Below are 16,013 nucleotides of genomic sequence, written 5' to 3' on the forward strand. Positions count from 1 at the left end.
ACCCGGAAAGCTGGTGGTGAAATGCCATTTGGTGCCAGGTGGAGGAACGATACAGCCAGCAAATAAATAGACGTTGTGGGCTCCGGTGTGAAGCTCATTCTGCATGTGTGTGCCGCACACGTGTGGTTTTGTGGGGTTGCAGTTAGGTTTTTGGCTTGGGGGTGGGTGCGTTGTGGGGGGTGGGGGGGGGGGGGTTCGGTGTTGGCCCTGGCTGGGGCTTTGCGCAGATTGGCCGCCTCTGCTGCCTTGGAGGAGGATGGTTGGTGGGTTTGCGGGCTGACGCGGGGAGGTGTGTGTTGCTGGATTCGCTGCTGTCACCAACACATGTCGGTGCAGCAGGAGAGAGAGGTCGGTGGCCGCCAGACGCTGTGTGTGTGTGAGAGAGAGAGACCCAGCTCCTTGTCTCCCCCCCCAAAACAAAAACACATTTTTTTTTGTCTTCTTCCAGAGCTGGTGACTCCTCATTCTGCCCCCCCCCCCCCCCCCCTACACCCAGCTCTTCACTGAGACTTCACCCCGAGAGAGACACACACAGACTGGAGCTGCCGAGCCGCATGTAGCGAAGTTAGCAGCCGGACGGAATCAAAGGAAGGAACTTGGACATTTACCTTCAGCCGCCAGCTCACCGAGGGTGGATCAAGAGCCGTTTGCAGCCAGCCAGGTGATTGAATCTGCTGTTTACAGGCAGGGCCGGTCCGGGCCGGGAGCTGTGTGTGTGGGGGGAGCCTGCCACAGGAATCTCTCCCATTGCAACCGAATGCCAGGCGCTTCTCCCCACAGCAAAGCAAACATCTGATAAACTGTCGCTTCACAAAACACTCGAGACACATCAGGAGAGGAGGTAAGATCACAGCCGCGTGTGTGTTTTGCAATCCCATTGCTAATCTATATATATGTGTGTGTCTGCTTTGACTGGGAAGGGAGCAGGGAGGGTTTGCATTTTCTCCGCTGCCCTGTCCACACCGACTCCCTCCCGCCCGTTTCTCCTCGCCCCCCTCCCTCCCGCCGGTGTCTCCCCACCCCCCCCCTCCCTCCCGCCCGCCGGTGTCTCCTCACCCCCTCCCCTCCCGCCGGTGTCTCCTCACCCCCCTCCCTCCTCCCGCCGGTGTCTCCTCACCCCCCTCCCTCCCCTCCCCTCCCGCCGGTGTCTCCTCACCCCCCCTCCCTCCCGCCCGCCGGTGTCTCCTCACCCCCTCCCTCCCGCCCGCCGGTGTCTCCTCACCCCCAGCAATCCGGGGGAGGGAGGGTGGGGAAGCTTCACCTCGATCTTCTGCTATCGCCGTCGCTCCCCCTCATCAAACCTTTCACAAACACCAAGTTAAAAGCTTTTTTGAAATGGGGGGGGGGGGGGATTTAAATTTTTTTAAAAAACAGCCCTCTCTCGACTTGAGAATGGAACTGGATGAGGGTTTTATTTTGAGGGATGGGGGGAGGATTTTAATTAGTTTTTCAGATTCAACCCCCCCCACCCAAATAAATTGGAAGAAGGGAGGGAGTTGATTGAGATGCTTCTGTCTTGTCTTCCAGTGTGTTGTGTTTCTATTTTTTTTGTAACAGAATAAAAGGAATGACCCGGGGGGGGGGGGGAGCTGAAGCGATTTGAACATCATCAGGCACATGTGGAGGGCAGCTAACCGCCCTCCTCCCCCGCCTGCCTCCTTCCCTCCCTCCCTCTCTGTGAGGAGAAGCGCATTCATCTTGGAATGACACGGGCTTGCACATTACTGACCAAGGACAGATTAGAGCGGGCCAAACACGGGCTCTGCGTAACAGGTTAACAAGGATCTTTTAATTGGCATTTTTTTTGTGTGTGTGGCCCCTTCAAAAGAAGCGACTTGAGGCTTCTAACCCCCTCCCTCCCCCTCAGTCAGGAGAAAAATTATAATCCAGCAACACAAGCGTGTAGATTGTGCCCTTTCCTCTTCTGTTTATATACAAAGCCAGCCTCTGCATTCCACCGTTTTGTTTTATTTTACCTCCTTTTCCTTCCCCCCCGCCCCTCTCCCGCCCAATGTAGATTCAAAGGTGCTGCTGGTGGAGGTGGAGCAGGAGGAGGAGGGAGGGAGGGGGAAAAGAAGTGTTGAGACGTCCTTCTCGAAACCAAAATGGTGAACAACGGGAACTCGCAGACGCCCACGGCCGGCGTGAGCCGCGCGGGCTTGGCTTGGAAAATGTGCGCCGGCTGCGGCGGCAAGATCGCCGACCGCTTCCTCCTCTACGCCATGGACAGCTACTGGCACAGCCGCTGCCTCAAGTGCTCCTGCTGCCAGGCTCAACTGGGCGAGATTGGCACCTCCTGCTACACCAAGAGCGGCATGATCCTGTGCAGGAACGACTACATCAGGTAAATAATTCAACCAAGTCTCTTACACCCCCCCTCCCTCCCCATCCCCATCAAACAACACCGCTGCAGACTGCTTGGCTTGTTTAGCGGGGGTGGAATTCAACAAATCTCCACATGTCCGCCGAATCTCATCAACAATCCTTGCTGAGAGACACACACACACCTACGCATCAGATATTATTTTCTCCCTTTTTTCAAAACAAAACAAAAAAAATCGGTGGAGAGATTTGCTGAGGATGTGTGTGTGTGTCTTCTCTATAACTGTTCAACAGGGCTGCCAACCCCCCCCCCCCCCCCCCCTCACCACCTCATTCCCATCCCATTTATATCTCATTCGAAATAAGAATTGCGATTTAAAATCTATTCTACCCAGAGCCGACTCAACATCTGATTAAATCGACTCAAATCAATCTTGGCTGCTGTCTAGCCCCGGAATAGGAATTGATTGGAAACTGTTCTGAGGTATCAGAAAGGTAAACAGTAAACGAGCTATTTGGGGTGGGGGGAGATTCGCTTGTCCTATTTCGACCGTCTTGACATAATTCCAGCAAATAGTTCGACTTCAACCGGAAGGTTGACAATAATAGTGTCGTCGAGAGTTTTTACAATTTCTGGATTTTGTTTGTTGGAAGTGCTTGAACTACGCGTCCAGCCACCCAACATGTATATAAACGCACACGCTCCTTCCATTGCATGTAACTCAGACCTTAGAAGGTCAAGCAAATTAAATGGGGTTAAACATCCCATAAGGAATGTGCTGTATTTTTAATTTAAAATATGCATCCGTTCGATGAGGGGGGAGGGGGAGAGATTCTGAACCAGTTGATGACATTTCCAATGAGCATTTGGAGGGGAGAACAAATCTCATGAAAAAGAAAAATGCTGGGCTGGGAAGCGAGTGGAGTTTGGGTATTTTGCAGAATAGTGTATAACCTTCTTCCTGCCACGTGACCCCCCTCCAATCATCTAAATGGAAGGCACGACAGAGGGGATCACATGTCAAAACTTCTTGAGGAATTAAACATTTCATTCCTGTAAGTGTTTTGCTTTTTTGTCCGGGGGAAAGAGATGGAAAGGTGAAGTTTTTTTTTAAAATTCTTAAAATCAGCGTTGATTCCCAAGTTTTCCTGAGCTGAATTGGAAGTCCTTGAAAATCCGGGACAGATTACAATTCAACTTCTGTCACTTCACTTGGCTGCTGTGAATTTTAGTAGTAATGAGCTTGACAGACACTGAATCCCAGCCAAGAGGGGGAGGGAGGGGGGGGGGGGGGGGACAACAACTCGATAGGGAAATAATTGAAGTGAGATTCGATGGGATTCTTTGTGTGTGTTTATAAACTGCTGATTCTTAATGCAGTTTTTCACACACACAATGGTATGTCCTCAGCGGTTCCTTTTATTGAATCCTAAGACTAATTAAGAGTCAGTCAGGATCTACACCTTTTTGGGTGGGTTTTTTGGGGGGAGGGGGATATGGAGGTCTTGCTAATAAGCACGGGGTTCGTGGGAGAGAAACCGCCTGATCGACCCTCAGATCTCCCAGATAAGCGAGCTCAATGTGAATCGGCACAATTAAAAGCTTTAATTAGTGGCAGCTCTCATCTCTCTTCCCCCCCCCCCCCCCCCCGCAGCAGCACTCTTTTCATTTTTTTAAAAGAATCTAATGAGATATTAGAGACTCGGTTTGAGAGCTGGTCAGCAGATGAGACTGACGTGTCGAAAATGAATAGAACAGCCAGCTAAGAGCTAACAAACAAAACATTTAATTAAGAAAATTGGCTTTTGAAAGTGGGATTATTAACAGCTCGGGTGGCGCTTGTCTCCCCCCCCCCCCCCCCCTTCCCTCCTTCTCCTCTCTCTCTCTCCCCCTCCTCGCTTTAATTCCCAGGCACGGAAATTAAATGAAAGCTCTCTCTCTGCCCCCCCCCCCCCCCCTGCTTTTCTGGACGTGCTACGTAAACCTAATAGTTCGTTACTTAATATCACTCTGAACCCACTCCGCCACAATGACAGTAGACGAGCCACAAGAACCATTAGCGAGCAGAGAGGGGGGGGAAAAACTCTAGTATTTCAAAAATTAATTAAATCGCATGCAATTTAGAGGAACGTTTATCTTGATTTGTCATAACAGAATTAATTCAAGGTCTTTAATTCACTTGGGGCCATATCTGTTACTCTGAATTAACCAAGCTTTTGGCAGTTCCTACAACAACCCCACCCCACAAAAAAAAAATCAAGCCGGAACCCTGTGTTTGCTGTCTTATTCTGTTAATGCTCAGTCGCCCTCCCTCCCCTCTTCGCAATTATGCAAAAATCTCCACTTTATGTATCAATATATTCGGCTGCTGTTTAAATGCTTGAAGAGCTCCATCTCATTTGGTGCTCCAGCTTGATGTTGTGATTGATTGAGTTGCCGAATTGTTGAAATATTAACGACCTCTTCGACTCGGCGTCCTCCAGAAAATTGAAAGCAATTTTCTATCGTCACAGTCCTAGGGGGAAATAAAAATTAACCCCCCCCCCCCCCCTGTCTCGCTTTAATTAGTGGACGCTCTCTTCCTCCCCCCGCGACCCACCCCTCGAAGATTTGAAAGAAGAAAATGCGAATCATTAAGCACCCCCCCCCCCACCCAAGTCAGACTGATAAAGACTTTAATGGAGCGCCTCCAGGTCCCTTAAAGCTGCATCAAAGAGCAGTCAATGAACTTGAGGAATCCCCTGTTTCGGGGCTATTTGCATTCGAGTCACGGAGCGCCCAAACTGAAAAGTTGAGGATACTGTTACACATTTAGCCATTGCGCAGTATTCGCAAGCTCCAACCCGCTTCCCATCTGCCCAGATCGCCGCCTTCCTCTTGGTAATTACCTCGAAAAATGGCAAACATTCCTCCCAAATCCAGGAGGGAATCTTAGATGAAAAATGGTTTGGAGAAATATTACAGATAATCCATCTGGGTTAGCTTAGTTTCATTAAAAAAAACACCTTGATTAGTTAGCCGAGGTTAATTCCACGTAAATGGTCCCACTTTGTAAAGGTCCAGACGTCTCATTAATGGGATTTCGCTTTTGGTAAAATCATATTGAAGAAACCGTGTCTCTCTCCTCCCTCTCCAGCTCGCTCTTCCTCCATTGTTAATCTTAATGGAAGTAGAGAACCCTTTTTTAAAGTATTCTCTAAGGGTATTCAAACACGATATCTTTACATCAAATACCAAAGGTGTCTGTCTCTCTTGTGTCTATATAGGGCAGACGACAGGAAAAAACACAAACAACTCCCAGCCCCACCGTTTGTGCAATGCATTCCCATGGGCTGATCGCTGGAAATTAGTGAGTTGTTGGTCACCGGTACAAGCGATGACCTTTTCAATGCAGGCTTTTAAAAAAAAATATTGTCACCGGTAACCCTCCCTTTCTGATTTTTGTGCAAAGCCCCGCACTTGGACTGAAACCTGGAGGCATGAAAGCTGGGTGCACCCGCCAGCCTTTAGAATTCAGACACTAAACGTGCCGTGTATCTAAACTAATTAGTTCTCAGATGGAGTTTTGATTGAAGTCCTTCAATCGATGCCGGTGCAAAATTTGTTCCTGGCGCTCCCCATTAAAGGACTGTGTGGAGCAGGGACTAGCCTTGCTGCACAGTGTGTCGCCCTGTCGATACTTTTAATAACAACTTGGGGGCTATTTTCAATAACGTGGCGACAGCAAATTAGTACATTTCGACATGACAAGGTGCCTGTTTTCCCAGCTCGATTGAGTCTGAGAGCACACCAATTATTCGGAATGAATGGCCCCCATTCAAACAAATACATCTGGCTTGGAAGGGAGGGAGGGGGGCGTAGTGCAAATGGGGAATTATCATTTTTATTTAATTTATTTATTTTCTTGCTCTTGACCTCTCTCTTCCCTGGGCTCGCCCACCAGATGCTTTACTGTGGTTTCATTACGTACCCTACCCACCAGGAATGCCACACGGAGCAAAAAGGGTGGTGACAAATGGCAGCAGATCCCAGCAAATTACTTTTCTCCTCAAATCAAAATTTCATTCTGGCTGTTGGGGAGAGTCGAAAGAGAAGCAGATGAAGTCATCCCGAGTTGGGCGAGACTTCTTTCTTAAACAGATAAGGAAGTCTGAGAGCATACCTTTCATTGCACAGCAGAAGTGTCTGGGATTGAGAGAGAGAAATCGAGACTGTTGACATGCTGCCTGAGAAAGTTAACCCTTGCTCATTAGCTATCCACATATGAACAGATGCACTCCCCATGCACAACTGTTAGCGTTTGTGGAATGGAAGGTGATTTAAGAGAATAGGGCTCTCACAGGCTTGGGAGGGTTAAAGGTTTCAACCCGTAGAAGCCATTTTCGAGCAAACCAGATGTTTTGGCTATTTCCTGTTAACAGAAATGTTAATTTTTTAGATTGACTGACCAGATTGATGAAGATTACTTTGGGGCCGAGGGCAACTATTTCCCATATGTCTCAATCTCACTTTTACGCAGGGGGTTTGATTAGAACTTGTGTCCATTTTTTTTACACGACAACGCTGACTACACTTCCCTCTTTTAAAAAAAAATTATATAAATGCTGGCATTTATTTTTTTCCCCGACCCGAATGGCTCCTTCGATCGGAGACTTTGCCGCTCTCTAATGAAACTTCTGCAGTCATTCGATATTCCAATGTAGTCAGGCTTGAAGGGACTGTGCCATTTTAGTATTAGTTCATTATTCTGACACCAGCATAAACAATCACATTTTTAAAATCATAATATCTATAAAATGTCCAATTCTATACCAAAATTATTTATACAAAGTATTAGGAGTTACAGGAATTTCTTCTTTTCCCCCTGGTGAACTCCATATTTTCTCCTGTAATTCAATAGCAGTCAAATTACGCAGCAACCACTGGGTAAAGAGTGAGTGTCATTCTTGTGATGCTTTTCTGCCCTTTAGATTGTTTGGGAACAGTGGGGCGTGCAGTGCGTGCGGACAATCCATTCCAGCCAGTGAGTTGGTCATGAGGGCACAAGGCAACGTCTATCACCTCAAGGTAACGGCATCCGTCAGTCATTGGAGGAATGTCTGAACTGTAGTCATCGTGACAACTCTCTTCTCCCCGAGTCAACGTACAACATGCCCCCCTCTCAACTGCCGCCTACCCTTATTATACATTGAGCTCTTGTACAGCATGTTGGCCATTTGAACACCACCACTCAGTTAACCGGTGCAATGTGGAGCTGTGATATGTCACATTATTTACACCACAAGAACCGGCCATTTGGCTCAATTTGTCTTTATGCTCCATATCAGCCTCCTTCCACTCAATCTCACCCTATCAACATAACATCCTACTTAAATTTATCTGGGTTCCTTTTCTGCTGTTCACCTCAACTGTTTCTCATTGATCAGTCCCGGGTTCGATTACCGGCTTGGGTCGCTGTCTTTGGGGAGTCTGCACGTTCTCCCTGTGTCTGCGTGGGTTTCCTCCGGGCGCTCCGGTTTCCTCCCACAAATCCTGAAAGACGTGCTGTTAGGTCATTTGGACATTTCTGAATTCTCCCTTTGTGTACCCGAACAGGCGCCAGAATGTGGCGACTAGCGGCTTTTCATAGTAACTTCATTGCAGTGTTAATGTAAACCACCTTGTGACAATGAAGATTATTATTATTATTATTATGGTCGAAAAGTCCGCATCCTCACTACACTTGAGCAAAATAGTTTTTCCTGAATTCTTGATTAGATTTATCACTGCCCCTAGTTTTTTTGACGCTCCACAATTAGAACCATCTCCAAGACTACCTTTTGAAATCCCTCAATAATTTTAAAGATGGGTATTGGGTAACTCCTCGGCCTTCTCTGTTCTATCGAAAATAACCCCAGCCCTGGATTTGCATTCAGTGCTCAAGAAGGGACAAGCTTGCTTCAACATGAGCGGATGGTAGCTGAAAATAACACTTTTTTTTTCTCCCCCCCCCCCCACAGTGCTTTACCTGTGCCACTTGCCGGAATCGCCTTGTTCCAGGAGACCGGTTTCATTATATCAATGGCACTTTATTCTGTGAACATGACAGACCCACGTCCCTTATCAACGGACATTTGAATCCACTTCAGAGCAATCCTCTATTATCTGATCAGAAGGTAAGCAATGGGTCTTTTCAAACCTCTGTTCACGACTCATAAGATGGTGGGAGGGGGTCCAACGGTCACACTGCCTTTAATCCTTTTATGGGCTTTATGTATAGGAACTCACTGCGCATCTCAGACATGAAGTCTAACATTTTATTAAATCCTAAATATTAGGGGGCGGCACGGTGGCACAGTGGTTAGCACTGCTGCCTCACGGCGCCGATAACCCATGCTCGATCCCCGCCCCGGGTCCCTGTTAGTGAGGAATTTGCACAATCTCCCCTTGTCTGTGTGGGTCTCATGCCCACAACCCAAAGATGTGCAGGGTAGGTGGATTGGCCACGCTAAATTGTCCCATTAAAAAAAAAAAAGATCTTCAATATTAAGGTTGTTACATGTAACATGTTATACATTAACCCAACACTAAATGGAATGGAGTTTGGTAACCTTGGAATGTGGAGGCGCCCACTTTAATGTTGAACTGTGTGATCCGACTTCCCTGTGACATTGCTATGAAGTTCTGGGATGCTTCCGCATAGTCATTCCGTGTACACCAGCTTGTTGTCTGTGTTTTGTTCTAGTTCAGCATTTTAATTTATTGGATGGTGTCTGGGTTGGCACGGGCTGCTTGCGTGCTCTCCTCCTCCCCCACCCCTCCAAACAATAAATAAATAAAAACCTGTTTTATAGGGAAAGATTGAAACTCAAACCATTTCACCTTGCTCGTGGGTGGATCTAATTGACTTGTGTTTGAACCTGACACAGTCAATGTTTGGTGTAAATGCACCCAAGCTTTTAGCACTTAATTTGTCCTTTAATTTGGCGACATTCAAAAAACACCCCAGCTATTTTATGTTCAGAAAGCTGCAGTGACCTGGAGAAGGAAGGTTTCCCTTGATCACTTTAAAAACCAGAAATGAGAACTGTTCGTAGAATCATAGAGTTCACAGTGCAGAAGGACACCATTTGGCGCATCGGATTTGCCCGGCCCCTGGAAAGACCACCCTACCTTAGCCCACACCTCAACCCTATCTCAGTAACCCCACCTGACCTTTTTGGACACAGGGCAATTTAGCATGGCCTAACCAACCTAACCTGCACAGTGATGCTTACCTAGTGGATTCAGTCCTCCCTGTGACTCCCAACACTCGGCCCAGACTCAACAAAATTTAAATGCTGCAGCTTGTTGAACTGCATTTCTTTCATGATCTGAATAACATGCTAGAAACTCTCAAATCAAATTAACTATTGCAAATGTTTCATATTTTCCACAATGACCTTTTTCATTAAGGGGAGGAATATCCTTTATTGAGGGGGTGATTTAAAGCGAGTCACAATGTACGTTATGTAATCATCCCGCAGAAATATTTTCCTCCGTTTCAGGTGCTGTGACTGACCCTGCACCCAGTTTCTCTTTATCTACTCGTATGCAGGGCTGACTCTTTACTCTTGTGTCCTTTGTATCCGCCTGTAGGAATACCCCTTCACCCAGTGTCCTTTTTAATCAGTCTTCTCTACTCTATGGCCCATCTCCTGATTTAGTCCCTTGACCCCCTCAATCCAGTTCACATTGCTATTGGCTCGAGCAGAAAGATTGTGCAGCAGAATTTAAGCTTCTTGAGGTTTGGTGTGCCTGGTTTTGTGTGCAAATTGGCCCAAGGCAAAAACAAACCCTCTCATTTAAACTGGGTTATATGTGCCCAGACGATTGTACACATTGACTTTCACCAAATTGGGCGTCTATGGAAATCCTGGGTGAAGTTTGTGGTCTGGCCACTTGCTCTAGCCAGGCTAAGAAGACAGCACAATGGTTTAAAAGCCAATCTGACTTTGGCATGAGTGCGCCGGTCACTTAGTAACACTGTGTCCATGGAAATAGCTACTGTGGCCTTACTTAATTATTGCTGAGTCCAGTTTGGGGCATTTTTTTCAAATGCTATTTCCCTCCCTCTCTCACTGAGTACATAAGTGGTTACATGTACACAAGTTATACTAGAACACTTTAGTGTATATGAGAAACCGTGGTCTCTAAATCTTGGCCGATTCAAAAGAACGTAGGCTCAGTTTAAAGATTTTAAGTTGTGTTCAGCCAGGAAAGTGAGCAGCCAAAGGCTTGTGTGTGGTGTGGTTTGTTCCCTCCATTGTATAGCACCAAAAGGAGGTATGTGTTTCTCTTTCACACTGTGCGGTCTACATAAATAGGTGCTGCGGGAATCTGACAGGAACGTGATGGGGACAGAAAGTTGCCCCTTGATCAATGACCATGGCTCAGAAAAGAATCAACGCTCTTTTAGCCGATTGGGACCTGTTTGAGATCTAGTACGACACTGGCCTGGATCAGTTTGCGATCTGGATGGGTCGTAGCCTGACCCAGTCTTGTCCTGCTTCCTGCACCGCCACCAGTCTTTCAACTAGCCCAGTCTCTTCTCTCCTGCAGACATGTGGAAGTATAAGCAGCCAGTGGGATTCAGCAGTGCCGCAAGGGTTAATTGTGTGGAATTTTAACAAGTGTTAAACAGATGGGTTTTTTCTTCTAAACAGCAGAGTGATGTCAACAATTCTGTGACAAATGCAGCCTCGCCTTTTAACGGCACTTTTCTCCCATCGTCCAGCTTTAACCTTGTATGTTATGGGAAGACAGCTACCCCCAGTTAGGCAGTCTTCCCCCCCCCCCCCCTTCACTCTTGTTAATGAACAGGACACTACTTTGGTAGACTAAGTATTGTCAAGGGCAGAAACGGTGCCTCATAAGTTTTTTTTAAAAATTAAAATGCGAGAACGTTTCCATTAAAATGGCATAATTGGTGTTGTCTCTGTCGATAGGGGCCGACATTTGATGTTCATTTATTAAATAGGCGCTAGGCTGCTCCCTAATCTCTTTGTTCAAGACAGACAAATTACCTTTCTCACACTGTGGTCAAACTCAGGGGAATTAAAGCTCAATGCCTCAGCTAGTTTAATTAGCCTGCGAGTGGGGGGTTGCAAATTACTAATGCACCTCGGGCTTTTACTGGCTTGACGAGAGGGTAAAAAAAGAAATGTACTAAACTGATAAGTTTTAACTTGCAAGAAGTCAGGAAAATAGAACTTTAAAAAAATAAATTAAGCAAACTGTGCATTTAGTTATCTGATTGGGCGTTGGCTCCTGTATTGCCTGGAAAGCAAGTATTCCTCTTAACAAATGCTGCACTCTGTTTGCCTAACCATTTCAGTATTTCACCCAAGAGAAAAAAAAAGGCCTTGTGGTGAGAAATGATTTATTCTTTTTGTTGAAGGGTGCAACATGGTTACAATATTTTTTTGCCTTTTATCCCCACCCCATTGTAAATGATTGCAGACTGTGGTTTCAATAATGGTGTGCAGTGTTTGAAATCCAGTCAGTATCTGGATCCTTTCTGTTTACTTGAGCAAGTCTTCCATTTTGTAGTTATTTCCATCCGTTTGGTAAATATCTTTATCCAATGTTTTTTTGGGGAGTGGGGGGAGCCCAATCCCTCCATCCATCCATTTTTATTTAGTGTCCATCAGCTGATTCACATTGGAACAAGTTGAGTAATGTAAAATCCAGATACGTTTAGTCTGAAGCTGACAGCTGCCCTGAATAAATGTTATGAGCCTGAATGTTATGTCCTGGCTGCAACTCCAAAAAAGCTGGATTAATGGAATGGGAGATGTTTATTTCGATATGCAGCACAGCTCTGCTGGACTGAAATCAGTCTCTCCAGTTCAAATGGAGAGCGCCAATGAAAAACAGTGAAAAGGGAAGCAAACGTATTAGAGGCGCACCTGTCAATAGGAAAGGTGTACATATTTCATCCCAATTCTTCGAGTAGGGTGGGGCGAGTTGGCTGGGGGGCGGGGGGGGGGGGGGTGCTTTGATTGTGACTTCTCTCCTTGGTCTGACGTGACCGTACCACTGTGTTTGCGTCCGCAGGTTTGCTGAGATGGCCAGGAGCAGTGCAGAAAGCGTGCCTTCATCTTTTTGATCTGGCTCATCGCAGGTGGACCCCACTTTGTTCCAGTAGACAGTCATGTTTTTTGGCTGGTTTCAATGCCAGGTACACGACGACATTGCACACGTATATACCCTTGCTAGTTTGCTCTCACCAGCCTGTTCTTGCATTAAAAGTGACTTGAGGACACCAGATTATGGACTCCGTGAACCCGGGCTAATGAGACTGCTCAGAAAGGGGGTGGGGAGACAAAACAAAAATACAAAATAACCCATTGGAGGACATCTGGAATAATGACAAATTAAAGTAATTACCGGAGGTTTTGAAACGTGCTTTGTACCGACATCAATAATTAGCAAGGCACCGGCCTCGGGTTACCCTCTTCCCCCAACTCCCTCACTCGTATTCTATTTTTCTTTACAACATCCTTGCAAAAAAAAAAATTGTGTTGGCTCTTTGTATTTCTAAGTGTTGTAAGGACAATGTGTTTATTGCTATTATTATTAATAAAGAGGCGGCAATGGGAGAAAAATCCAGTGATTTTGTGGTAGTTCTCTATCATATAAACACTTTTAGTGGTTCTCTGTACAATAACATGTATGTATGCATGTATGTGATTTGTCATATGTTGCTTCCTCCCCAGCTGAAACATCCCAGCTTTCTAGTATCTGATGTAGGACTTTAAGAATGGAAATTTTATTTGTGATATTTTCAAAAAAAAACATTTGCTCTAGTATGGTGTATTTAAATAATAAAAAGCTTGAACTGGGGAAAGATGAATTGTGTGTTCTTAAATAGACTTAAATAAGCACCACAAACTCCAGTTCCATTTCCAGTAAAACTGGTAGAAATAGGTTTGTTTTAAATGCCAACTTTTAATGTGTTCTGTCTATTTAGCATTGGCTACAATGGAATGGGGCGGGGGGGGGGGGGGGGGGGGGGGGGGGGGGTGAGCTTTATGTACTTTAGATTATGGACCTATTACGTTACAAATGTCATTCATGCTCAGATAATCCATATGCATGCAGAAAAGAGGCGTCTTTGATCTGCCTACAGTGGTGGGGGAGGAGAAGGGTGTGCGGGTGAGTGGTAATGGATCTGAAAACCTTAAATCTAAACTTGAGAATCATAAATCACTAGCTTCGGGCATGTTTGTAAGTATTTCGCATCAGAAGTTTTCACTAGCAATCGGATTAATGAACTTTCATTGGAAGGAGCTAAAAATTGGGAGAGGGGGGGGAACCTTTTGATAATGTGCACAGAAAAGCTTCCCAGACCTGCATTCTGTCATTGAAATGCAGGTCCTGATATGTTAATGCAAGGTTTTCACCCAGGAGAAACCAGGAAAGGAGCACATATTCTCTATAAATCAGGGCAGTACTGAGTCCCAGTTTTAAAATGCCACTACACGAGGGCAGGAATTGACAGAAATGACTTTTGTCCCAATCTTCGTCCCCTCCCTTGTCTCTGGTTGCATTTTATCTTAAGTGATGACTGCACTGCATCAATATGGGGAGACCTCTGACTTTACCATGGGACACTGTTTAAAAATGCAGCCTTTTGCCTACTGCATTTTGGGAGCTTTTCACGCACAACTCCCACTTTCTCAATTATTAATATTTTTTAAATCCCCACAACCCAAAAGAGATGAGCAGGGTAGGTGAATTGGCCACACAAAGTTGCCCCTTAATTGGAAGAAAAAATTGAATTGGGTGCTCTAAATTAAAAAAACAAAAGATAGAAAAAAACCTGGAGGTGTATTTGCAAATAGGCAACTGGATCATGCAGAATTTTATTTTCAAGCTTTTAAACTCTTGTTACAAGCTCAATGTAACAATGTACAAGATCATACATTCCGGAGTTGGGCATACACTGAAGTGGAAAACTAATGTACTTTGGGTTTTTCTGGATTTCCAAGTGGGGGTGTTGAGGGGCAAGATATGCCACTGATAGTAAAAGTTGCGTTCCAAAGCCGTTGAGGACTTTCAGCTTGCACAAGTGGCATTAAATCAATGTGCAGTAATATTGCAGATTCTCCTTGTAAAACGTGCATTTTTCTAAAGCATTGGTGTAATCTGGAGGTGATGATTTTGGTGAGGGAGGAGAAGACAAATAGAATACTGGTTCTAACAACTGGTCATAGCTTTGACCAAAAAAAAAACGATTCTATGCTTTCAAGTGATCTGATGGCTTACAGCCTAAAGAATTGCATTGCCATCTGTGCAAATCCTTTGGTTCTACTGACTGAAATTTGCCCCCCCCAGCACCCCCCCCCAAAACCTTTCAAACCTGTCTTTTGGTTACTACTTCTAACTGTCAGTTCACTTTCCATTGTTTTGGGGCATTTGCTGCTTTGAAGAAATGCAACCTTTGCTTTATTATTCTCTCTTTTTAAGGCACATTCTTTTTTTTAAATACAAATTTAGAGTCCCCAATTCATTTTTTCCAATGAGGGGCAATTTAGCGTACCTTGCACATCTTTGGGTTGTGGGGCGAAATCCACGCAAACACGGGGAAAATGTGCAAACTCCACACGGACAGTGATCCAGAGCCGGGATCGAACCTGGGACCTCAGTGCTGTGAGGCAGCAGTGCCAACCACTGCACCATCATGCTGCCCTGGCACATTCTATTAAAAGCTATCTCTTTGATCAAGCATTTGGTCACATGTCCTAATATCTCCTTTAATATAATTTGGTGGCAAAGTTTGCTTTGTGAAATGCATCAGGAACTTTTACCATGTTAAAGGTGCTATACGAATGCAATTGTTACTCACATAGACGCCATCCCTCCTCCCGAATGTAGAGCGTATTTTTATTTTTTATAAAATTCTGTTCTGAATGGGAGCATAGTGATTATGTTACTGGGTTAGTAATCCAGAGACCTGGACTAATGATCCAGAGATCGGAGTATAAATATAGTTAAAAAACCCTTCTTAAATTTAAAAAGCCAGTATCAGTAAGGGTGACAACGTAACCGCTGCTTTGTCATAAATAAAACCCATCTGGTTCAGTAATATCCTTTGGGGAAGAAAGTCTACTGCCCTTTGATGTATGTAAGGCTCCAGGCCCACAGTAATGTAGTTGATTCTTAACGATCACTTGAGTTGACAAGAAGGTAGCTCACTACTTCCTACTCGGGAGGTTGGTGAAGGGTTATAAATGCCGAGCTTTCCAACAATGTGCGCAGACTGTAGCAAATATGATTATTATAATAATCATTATTATTGTCACAAGTGGTCTTACATTAACACTACAATGAAGTTACTGTGAAAATCCTCTCGACGCCACACTCCGCCACCTGTTCGGGTACACAGAGGGAGAATTCAGAATGTCAAAATTATCTAACCTGCACGTCTTTCCGGACTTGTGGGAGGAAACTGGAGCACCCGGAGGAAACCCACGCAGACCAGAACGTGCCGCCTCCACACAGAGAGTGACCCAAGCCGGGAATCAAACCTGGGACCCCAGTATAACCATTGTGCTACCGCGCTGCCCAGCTAGTGGGTGAGGTGCAGGATAACTGTCCCTTTCTTTCATTTTGAATATACATTATTTGAGAGGTGAGTTGTTTTAACCAGACGTTTGGCCTCGAG

At 45.4% G+C, this 16,013-nt stretch overlaps 1 protein-coding gene across 2 annotated transcripts; it reads left to right on the forward strand.

Moving 5' to 3' along the window:
• Window positions 1-290: 290 nt before the first annotated feature.
• On the forward strand, window positions 291-13,193 carry LOC140426095 (LIM domain transcription factor LMO4.2). 2 transcript variants are annotated; one of them, XM_072510446.1, is made up of 5 exons: window positions 291-841; window positions 2,079-2,344; window positions 7,294-7,390; window positions 8,323-8,478; window positions 12,401-13,193. In XM_072510446.1, exons 2-5 carry the CDS (start codon window positions 2,106-2,108, stop codon window positions 12,407-12,409), a joined length of 501 nt encoding a protein of 166 aa, XP_072366547.1. In that variant the 5' UTR covers window positions 291-841; window positions 2,079-2,105; the 3' UTR covers window positions 12,410-13,193. The 2 variants fall into 2 exon arrangements, with proteins under 2 accessions (XP_072366547.1, XP_072366546.1); XM_072510445.1 differs by having other exon boundaries at window positions 292-841; window positions 2,018-2,344.
• Window positions 13,194-16,013: the final 2,820 nt, after the last annotated feature.

This window comes from Scyliorhinus torazame, chromosome 7 (genome assembly GCF_047496885.1).
Source record: "Scyliorhinus torazame isolate Kashiwa2021f chromosome 7, sScyTor2.1, whole genome shotgun sequence".
NCBI classification, from domain to species: Eukaryota; Metazoa; Chordata; class Chondrichthyes; order Carcharhiniformes; family Scyliorhinidae; genus Scyliorhinus; species Scyliorhinus torazame.

Bases quoted from the DNA above. Each gene is read 5' to 3' on its own strand.
- LOC140426095 (XM_072510446.1), top strand. From the start codon at position 2,106: ATGGTGAACAACGGGAACTCGCAGACGCCCACGGCCGGCGTGAGCCGC. The intron at 2,345-7,293 runs GTAAATAATTCA...TCTGCCCTTTAG, and splicing joins TGCAGGAACGACTACATCAG to ATTGTTTGGGAACAGTGGGG. The intron at 7,391-8,322 runs GTAACGGCATCC...CCCCCCCCACAG, and splicing joins GCAACGTCTATCACCTCAAG to TGCTTTACCTGTGCCACTTG.